Source organism: Oncorhynchus mykiss, chromosome 7, assembly GCF_013265735.2.
Source record: "Oncorhynchus mykiss isolate Arlee chromosome 7, USDA_OmykA_1.1, whole genome shotgun sequence".
NCBI lineage: Eukaryota > Metazoa > Chordata > Actinopteri > Salmoniformes > Salmonidae > Oncorhynchus > Oncorhynchus mykiss.
The window spans coordinates 22,470,614-22,480,415 of record NC_048571.1 but is presented as its reverse complement, the minus strand read 5'-3'; the positions used below and the strand labels follow the sequence as shown (position 1 = coordinate 22,480,415).

General features: G+C 42.9%; 1 protein-coding gene across 6 annotated transcripts; it reads left to right on the top strand.

Annotated features, from left to right (window-relative positions):
* Positions 1–1,525: 1,525 nt before the first annotated feature.
* cep70 (centrosomal protein 70) lies at positions 1,526–9,581 on the top strand. 6 transcript variants are annotated; one of them, XM_021608843.2, is made up of 16 exons: positions 1,526–1,648; positions 1,848–1,867; positions 2,349–2,451; positions 2,944–3,067; positions 5,760–5,940; positions 6,215–6,390; positions 6,522–6,581; positions 6,706–6,808; positions 6,954–7,120; positions 7,251–7,341; positions 7,448–7,618; positions 7,855–8,004; positions 8,165–8,333; positions 9,051–9,165; positions 9,273–9,352; positions 9,443–9,581. In XM_021608843.2, exons 2-16 carry the CDS (start codon positions 1,859–1,861, stop codon positions 9,511–9,513), a joined length of 1,770 nt encoding a protein of 589 aa, XP_021464518.2. In that variant the 5' UTR covers positions 1,526–1,648; positions 1,848–1,858; the 3' UTR covers positions 9,514–9,581. The 6 variants fall into 6 exon arrangements, with proteins under 6 accessions (XP_021464518.2, XP_021464519.2, XP_021464521.2 ...); XM_021608844.2 differs by having other exon boundaries at positions 1,537–1,648; positions 2,352–2,451; XM_021608846.2 differs by lacking the exon at positions 1,848–1,867 and having other exon boundaries at positions 1,550–1,648; positions 2,352–2,451.
* Positions 9,582–9,802: the final 221 nt, after the last annotated feature.

Below are 9,802 nucleotides of genomic sequence, written 5' to 3'. Positions count from 1 at the left end.
TCTTGATCGAAGTGTACGACAGCGTGTTCCAGTTCCCGCCAATATCCACCAATTCGCACAGCCATTGAAGAGGAGTGGGACAACATTCCATAGGCCACAATCAACAGCTTGATCAACTCAATGCGAAGGAGATGTGTCATGCTGCATGAGGAAAATAGTGGTCACACCAGATACGCCCCTACCTTTTTTTAAGGTATCTGTGACCAACAGATGCATATCTGTATTACCAGTCATGTGAAATACATAGATTAGGGCCTAATGAATTCATTTCAATTGACTGATTTCCTTATATGAACTGCAACCCAGTAAAATCTTTGTTGCATGTTGTGTTTATATTGTTGTTCCATATATTTGATACCATTCCAATAATACCGCTCCAGCCATTACCACAAACCCTTCCTGTCCAATTAAGGTGCCACCAACCTCCTGTACAGACATTTATGATACACTGGTGTCATTTTGAGATTAAGTTATTTTGAGATTTATAGCAGATATTCAACTGAAGCAAGTTTGACATATTATGACACATGATTCCCAAACTAAACTCAACAAAAAAAGAAACGTCCCCTTTTCAGGACCCAGTCTTTCAAAGATCATTTGTAAAAATCCAAATAACTTCACAGATCTTCATCGCTAAGGGTTTTTAACACTGTTTCCCAATGAACATGCACCTGTGGAAAGGTCGTCAAGACACTAACAGCTTACAGACGGTAGGCAACACTGTGCGTTACAGGGAAGACATCCTCCTCCCTCATGTGGTACCCATCTTGCAGGCTCATCCTGACATGACCCTCCAGCATGACAATGCCACCAGCCATACTGCTCGTTCTGTGCGTGATTTCCTGCAAGACAGGAATGCAGTGTTCTGCCATGGCCAGCGAAGAGCCCAGATCTCAATTCCATTGAGCACGTCTGGGACCTGTTGGATCGGAGGGTGAGGGCTATGGCCATTCCCCCCAGAAATGTCTCCCCCCAGAAATGTCCAGGAACTTGCAGGTGCGTTGGTGGAAGAGTGGGGTAACATCTCACAGCAAGAACTAGCAAATCTGGTGCAGTCCATGAGGAGGAGATGCACTGCAGTACTTAATGCAGCTGGTGGCCACACCAGATACTGACTGCTACTTTCGATTTTGACCCCCCTCCCCCCTCCTTGTTCATGGATTCCATTGAGCACGTCTGGGACCTGTTGGATCCTTATTCAATTTCTGTTAGTCACATGTCTGTGGAACTTGTTCCGTTTTTTTCTCAGTTGTTGAATCTTGTTATGTTCATATAAATATTTACACATGTTAAGTTTGCTGAAAATAAACGCAGTTTTAATTGAGAGGACGTTTCTTTTTTTGCTGAGTGTATTATATTATATTCGACATCAGTAATTACCTGCGCAGCGTGACTGCAATCAAACGATATGGAACATATGTTTAAGGTTGCTATGTTACGTTAGTGGAACGCAGAAGTCAAAAATGCCCATGTCTGAGACAAACCTGGATTCACCAATCAAAATCCTACATTTACTGTCCCTTACATTTTGCTTTATCTTATTGGTTGAAACGGACCACAATAAATCCCACTTTACTTCCGCGCTGTTGTTTGAAATTTGAAACTGACATTTTTGGAGAAACCAATCATCACAACAAGCACATACATGGTGAATATGTTAAGTCCAAACGTTATTGTCGGAAAGAAGTATTCAGAATGTTTTATGAATTATATGTTTTTTTTGCGATACATGCAATACTTGGCTAACTAGCTAGCAACGTAGAGCTAACAGTAGATAGCAGTGACGTTGAACACATAGACTAGCTATCTCAGCTAGCTAGTAAACTAACCCATTTTCACCCCTGCAGGTGGAGAAGAGATGGACCAGGTATTACAACTATGTTTGTGTGTTGTCATGGTGGGCTCCAAGGGGGACCAAGTAATTTGATAACCCCATATAACGTTAGGTGTTGACTGGGGGGAGGGTACAGTAGGAGGCTGACACACTGTCACACACCGAGAGCCTCCTGTCAAATAGAAGATGGAGCAAGAGGAACGCTTAGAATGTAATTATCTCATCGGGAACAGACATGGTGGTGTGTATAGCCTAAAGTGTATAACATACTGAGGAGAGTCAGCGTTAGCCAGAGAGGAGATGGATAGGAAGAACACAAAAGCTGTGTTTCATTCAAGAGACAAGACATATGTGTTTCTGTGGACCTACAGCCAGTTTCAGGTAGAGCGGAGCTCATATTATGCGTTGTATGCATTACAAAAAACAAAAAAAAATGGGTATCATCATACTCCTTTGTGTGTTGTATTGTAATGGACTGTGTGATGTGGTGGTTTTGCTGTGTGTTTGGACCTAGCAGCAGGAGCAGACAGAGTGGGATGCTGTGAACAGACTCCTCCAGCACCATGGGTTCAAGCCGGTACACTTTGCCGATCCCGTCGAGAATAAGAACCTTGCAGGTAATGGTTTAGTATGTTTTTGTATCATCTTCTTGCTGTAACATTCTGAACTGGCATATCTTAGCTAAATGTCTTAACTCACTTCTTGGATCATGTTGAACAAGTCGATAAGGAGGAGTGTAAATGCTTTAGACCGCTCAACATGCTACTGTCTGTCTTGTGTTTCTGTGTGTGCAAATGATTTCATAATTATTGACTCTAGGTGTGCATTGTCTCGTCTAAGTTAGTACTCAAACTCACCCCTCTGTGTGATGAGCCTTTCCCCAACTGGAAATCATTTGGTGCACACATTGCTCCTGTTCTGCTTATTGGCTCTTCTATTTCCAGGAGGCTGCCAGCCAGGGTCTGAATGTTTCTGGCTAGTTTTCTCAATGTTTTTTAGTGAGGCACTGGTCATGGTACCCAAACAATATAGGTCTATAAGTAAAAAGAACTAGAAGAAAAATGGACAATAAGATATTCTACTTTAATGTTTTGTCATCTTGCTCATAGACTTGGTTCTTCTGGAGAAGAAGTCGGCCTGTGACATCAGGACAATGCTGCGGACGATGCTTACAGACTCGGACAGGAGACAGACCTTGATTCAGGAGCTCATCCAGTCCAAGAACCAACTTAAGTAAATAGTTATATACAGTTGAAGTTGGAAATTTACATATACCGTAGCCAAATACATTTAAACTCAGTTTTTTCACAATTCCTTTAATCCTAGTAAAAATTCCCTGTCTTAGGTCAGTTAGGATCACCACTTTATTTTAAGAATGTGACATGTCAGAATAATAGTAGAGAGAGTGATTTATTTCAGCTTTTATTTATTTCAACACATTCCCAGTGGGTCAGAAGTTTATAGACACTCAATTAGTATTTGGTAGCATTGCCTTTGAATTGTTTAACTTGGGTCAAACGTTTTGTGTAGCCTTCCACAAGCTTCCCACAATAAGTTGGGTGAATTTCTGCCCATTCCTCCTAACAGAGCTGGTGTAACTGAGTCAGGTTTGTAGCCCTCCTTGCTCGCACACGCCTTTTCAGTTCTGCCCACAACTTTTCTATAGGATTGAGGTCAGGGCTTTGTGATGGCCACTCCAATACCTTGACATTGTTGTCCTTAAGCCATTTTGCCACAACTTTGGAAATATGCTTGGGGTTATTGCCCATTTGGAAGACCGATTTGCGTCCAAGCTTTAACTTCCTGACTGATGTCTTGAGATGTTGCTTCAATATATCAACATAATTTTTCTACCTCATGATGCCATCTATTTTGTGAAGTGCACCAGACCCTCCTGCAGCAAAGCACCCCCACAACATGATGCTGCCACCCCGTGCTTCACGGTTGGGATGGTGTTCTTCGGCTTGCAAGCATCTACCTTTTTCCTCCAAACATAATGATAGTCATTATGGCCAAACAGTTATATTTTTGTTTCATCAGACCAGAGGACATTTCTCCAAAAAGTACAATCTTTGTCCCCATGTGCAGTTGCAAACCGTAGTCTGGTTTATTATGGCGGTTTTGGAGCAGTGGCTTCTTCCTTGCTCAGCAGCCTTTCAGGTTATGTTGATATGACTGTGGATATAGATACTTTTGTACCTGTTTCCTCCAGCATCTTTACAAGATCCTTTGCTGGTGTTCTGGGATTGATTTGCACTTTTCACACCAAAGTACTATTGTTTGTACAGATGAACGTGGTACCTTCAGGCATTTGGAAATGTGGAGGTCTACAATTTTTTTCTGAGGTCTTGGCTGATTTCTTTTTGATTTTCCCATGATGTCAAGCAAAGAGGTACTGAGTTTGAAGGTCGGCCTTGCAATACATCCACACCTCCAATTGACTCAAATGATGTCAATTAGCCTATCAGAAGCTTCTAAAGCCATGACATCATTTTCTGGAATTTTACAAGCTGTTTAAAGGCAGTCAACTTAGTGTATGTAAACTTCTGACCCACTGGAACTGTGATACAGTGCATTATAAGTTAAATTATCTGTCTGTAAAAAATTGTTGGAAAAATGGTTTGTCATGCACAAAGTAGATGTCCTAACCAACTTGCCAAAACTATAGGTTGTTAACAAGACATTTGTGGAGTGGTTGAAAAACAAGTTTTAATGACACCATCCTAAGTGTATGTAACTTCCGACTTCAACCGTAGTTATAGAATTCATATTAAATAGTTATATTTTTTTTATCATTTGAGAAACTCATGGACATGCAGAACATTGCTTTGCCAGTATGTAGGAAATCTTACTTCTTGAAGCCTAATATTTTTGAACCCCCAATTATTTGATCCTGTTTCTCACCTCTTTAAACATTCCTCCATCACCTTGTATGATTATTAGAATAATCTCCACGTCAGAAGGAATTGTTTTTGGCAGGTCTGTGGTTCATCCATCTACCTAATAATGTAGATCCATGATAATTTTTCAGCCAGCTGTTGTCACACAATAGTCTTGGTGGACATGAGTAATAAGCCTAATACAGAGAGGGGTAAGAGGTAGACATGGGTCCGGCGTCCACCAGCTGCTCAGCCAGCAAGTGTTAACCATTGGGGCGTGACGGAGGGAGATCACCTAGCCTGAACATCAATCTATCACCATGTTAAGCCTGTCTGTCAGAGACCCTCTCTTTCGCCTGGAATTTAATCTGATATGTATTTTTTCCCCAAAACATCAGTTCGGATTCCAGGCTACCTCACTTTAGCTTCTCTCCTGGAAAGATAATTGATGGTTTTTGACTATGTTTTTCTAGGACAGGTTATTGATATATCTGACAAATCAATATATGATCGAAGGTTGGATTTTATATTTTATATTTCCCAGTTGATCACTTGAATAATTATGTATATCCTCTTAACCATAATTTCCTGCGAAAGATCTTCTGTTTGATATGTACCTACCCCAATTAATTCAATATGGCCCTCTTCAATTTATATTATCCAATTAAACAGGAGGGCGGCAGGTAGCTTAATGGTTGGGCGCGTTGGGCCAGTAACCGAAAAGTCGCTGGTTCAAATCCAGAGCTAACTAGGTGAAAAATCTGTCTGTGCCCTTGAGCAAGGCACTTCACCCTAATTGGTCCTATAAGTCGCTCTGGATAACAGTGTCTGCTAAATGACTAATGTAAATGTAGGATTACATAGAATTGAATGATCTTATGGACTATTATCTAGCATTTAGTAAGGGTTAATTGTGTCCTAAAGGAATAGTAGCAATGCTTCAGTGTGACATTTCTGTCTTTGTGTTGCTTTACAATTATCTGTATTGTATCATAATTCATTAGACCTGCCAGCTTTAAGTAAAGTGCTATCGGTGTTTGTTCCAGAGAGGAGGCTCAGCAGCACGTTAGCCGCGCTGCCCGTCAGTCCCAGAGGGTGACCGAGTTGGAGGGAGTTCTGGACGGGGTGAAGAGCAAGCTGCAGGACCTGGAAGACGGTTACATTGGCAAGGCCGCGCAGCAGCACAGCAAAGTGCACCAACTTCAGCAGGACAAGAGAGATGCACAGGTAGGTGGTGCCCTGGAAATAGCAGGGGCTGGTTTACCGGCAGACACAGATTAAGTCTAGTCCCCGACTAAAAAAAACGCTTTCAATAAAGATTCTCTATTCACCATGCTTTTTAGTCCAGGTTGAGGCTTAATCTGTGTCTGGGGAACTGGCCACAAGAGTTGGGCACTGTTTTTTTTTTTCCCCCCAACAGCACATGGTACCCCCTGATTATACTGTAACTGTCTTGTTTGTCTTTTCTTGTTGTTTTGTTTGCCTGCTCTGCCGCTGGTAGAAACGCTGCCAGGGCCTGGAGCAGAAGCTGTCTGAGGAGAAAGATGTGGCTTCCCAGCTGCAGAGGAAGCTCTACTTCACTGTGACAGAGGAAGAAAAGCGGGTTGCTAGGCAGAACCAGGTGTTTCAGCAGATCCACAAGAGATCAGCTCGGCCCAACTCGCCAGTGGACCAGCAGTAAGATGAACCGTTGCTGTTAAGACCATAGATTAGGATTCATAACACAGCATTTTACCCTTGCTTAACTAAATGATTATAGATTTATGGCTGGAAGTTATAGGATTTCAAATACCTTTCTTTTCTATCAGGGTGTTGGATGTAATTGACATCTATGAGGCCCAAATGGAACAGCTCCGCGATGATATCAAGTAAATATTGTATAGAATCTTATTTTCAATGTTTTGCTTCGTTTTTATGACAACACCCTTTCTCACTGTAAGACTAAAGAAAAGTAGACAGATGTCACTAACCAACCATTACTTCTTCCCTCAGGTCCCTCAAAGGAGAGTCTGGGGGATCACAAACATCTGACCAATCGCAGAGCAGCATGAGAAGAAACACCGGGGTCTCCCCCAATCACAAAGCTCTCCTGAAGGTGACTTCCTGTACTTTTCTAACACGATGAACACCAGAACTCTTCATGGTTCTGGATGACTTGTTTTGAACAGTGTAACGACTGTTCCTCTTCCCCACAGTCGATGTTCATGATCTCAGTTCCGAATCTTACTTCTCCCCAATAGTCCTATCAGGAACAGTTAAAGGACACCAAAGCGCAGAGGGTGGAGCTTAGGAAAGAAATTCAGCAGTTGAAGCAAGACTTGGAATCTAGGCCCACAGTGAACGAGCTGAAGTCATACAAAGAACAACTGAGACGCATGGACAGACTTATTCAGCAGAATAACATGAGGTGGGAAAACATTACGCAACTGTCGTCATTCTTGGATGCAACCAGCACCACAGCTTAACCTCAGTTACCTTAACCTAGAGCGCTGCCTGTCCTATTGGTAGTCATATCATATCCTTTACCTCCACCACAGGTCTGCTCGGGAGTTTAAAGAAGAGGAGAGTGCTGCTCTGAGTAACCAGGAGGGGGCGAAGGCAAGGGCCTTGGCTGCCAGACACGAGAAGGTACTCCGTTTATCTCCCCTCGTCTAAAGCGGGAGCGAGTATCAACCCGCTTTACTTTGTTTTTGATTCAGACTTTGCTGGACTATTTGCCTTGCCTGACTTTCAGGTTCTGAATGACATCAGAGCGGTTTTGACTACTTCCGGGGCTCCACTGAGGCTCCATAGAGCGAGGCCATCAACCAGTCATCAGTTGTCCAACGGGGCCTCAGAGATGGTCGAGTTTGACGAACTCCTCTCATCTCTGGAGATGTGGGCTGACCAACTGGCTTCACTGAAGGTGAGAGCTGACTGACTGTCTATAAAGCGCATCTACCATGTATGCAGCCAGGTCCAATGGTCCAGTGTCAACTTGCCCTGTCACTGAAAGCCAGAGAGTTTAGGAGCTCTTCATATCTTCAACATCTCCGTTTTCTATGATATGTATGGCTAGAATAGGCTACTTTAACTGCGTACTGTTTACCATTCTCTAGTCTAGAGACCCATGTCTTTACTTGTCTCTCTCTGTGTGCTTAGGACCTGCACTGTGCCCTGAGTAAGTTGATGCTGAGACTGTTACCATGGCAGCCAGCAGGCACTAATAGTCTTATGGAAAGTGTTCGAGTGGAGGACCTTATGCTAATGGTGGACACTCTGCTAGAGGAGACCAACTCTGGGGAGGATAAGGTTGGTAGTCCTGGCTCACAGCAGTGGATGGAGTAACCATGGAAATTACATCTCAATTTTAGATAAGGCAAAACATTGTACCTCGGATCATTTCTCATGTACAATGTTTGTGATACAGCAATATTCTCAGAACTCTTTATGTGAAACTAACTCTAACCAGGTGTTGAGGAGCCCCACTAAGAACACTCTCCAGTCCATGGTGTCCCACTTCCAGAAGCTGTTTGATATAACCTCCCTCAGCGGGGTGTATCCACGCATGAACGAGGTCTACACCAGGCTTGGGGAGATGACCAATGCTATGAGGAACCTGAGGGACATCCTGGCCCTAGGTAGGACTGTCTACAACTCATTTGAGCTATTCTACAGCACCCTTGGGGAAAGGGGGATACCTAGTCAGTTCTACAACTGAATGCCTTTGTCCATTTATTTCCCAACCCCTCTGAATCAGAGGTGCGGGGTGCTGCCTTAATTGACATCCACGTCTTCGGCGCCCAATAGCACATACTGTACTGGTCAATTCATGTTCTCCAGAACATAGACTGAACAACAATATAAATGTAATGTGCAACAAGGTTTTACTGAGTTACAGTTCATACAAGGAAATCAGTCAATTGAAATAAATCCATTAGGCCTTAATCTATGAATTTCACATGACTGGGAATACAGATATGCATCTGTTGGTCACACCTTAAATGCACATTGCCTTTTATTGTCCCCAGCTCAAGGTGCACCTGTGTAATGACCAGCTTCTTGATATGCCACACCTGTCAGGTGGATGGATTATATTGGCAAAGGATAAATGCTCACAAACAGAGACAAGCATTTCGCTACACTCGCATTAACATCTGCTAACCATGTGTATGTGACAAATAAAATTTGATTCGATTTTAAACCCATGTGAGAGAAGCTTTTTGAGCGTATGGAACATTTCTGGGATCTTATTTCAGCTCATGAAACCAACACTTGACATGTTGCGTTTTATATTTTTGTTCAGTGTACTTGGTTGAGGGATGTTATTCCTTTCCCACTTCTAAATTTAATTTCAGATGACAGAGCGCCCCCTAGTGAGGTGGTAAACCAGGTAGCCAGTCTAGTCAACTCCCCAGAGGCCACGGTTGGCCACGAGCTCCACGTCCTCCTGGGAACCAGTGATATTGACAGGTACCAGCAGCAAATCTCCAGAATTTACTTTGTTTTATTCTGTGTAACGTTGTCTTAATGTTATACAATTAGCCTACTGCCTGGGGCTAAATATGTGCGCTTGTCAGTATTATTTTGAAGGTAAAGGAACATGAGGAGTTCTTCCCTGCATTCTACTTTTTGGTTCAGGAGCTGCTCCAGACTCTCGGTAAGAAGACGTTGCCATCCAATAATGCATTTTGTTTGAAATCGTTTACTGATCATGTGGTTAGTACATCTATTTTGGTTGATCTTTCAGATGTTGACTGTCTGGATGACATCATGCCCGTTCTGAGGTCACTAAAGTCAAGAAACACTGATGCTTTGTAATTATGTTTGTGTATTTGCTGGAGTGATTTTATGGAGTTGTACTTTAAAAAATAAAACGTTTTTAAATTGTCCTTTTCTCCCCAATTTTGTGGTATCCAATTGTTAGTTTTTACTATCTTGTCTCATCGCTACAACTCCCGTACGGGCTCGGGAGAGACGAAGGTCGAATGTGTCGGAGGAAACACCTTGCACCTGGCGACCTGGTTAGCGTGCACTGCTCCCGGCCCGCCACAGGAGTCACTAGTGCGCGATGAGACAAGGATATCCCTACTGGCCAAACCCTCCATAA

Excerpts from the sequence above, each read along its gene's own strand:
- cep70 (XM_036983003.1), top strand. The coding sequence starts at position 2,135 with ATGGATAGGAAGAACACAAAAGCTGTGTTTCATTCAAGAGACAAGACA. Across the intron at positions 3,068-5,759 it reads CAGTCCAAGAACCAACTTAA|AGAGGAGGCTCAGCAGCACG; the intron begins GTAAATAGTTAT and ends TGTTTGTTCCAG. Across the intron at positions 6,809-6,953 it reads ATCACAAAGCTCTCCTGAAG|TCCTATCAGGAACAGTTAAA; the intron begins GTGACTTCCTGT and ends TCTCCCCAATAG.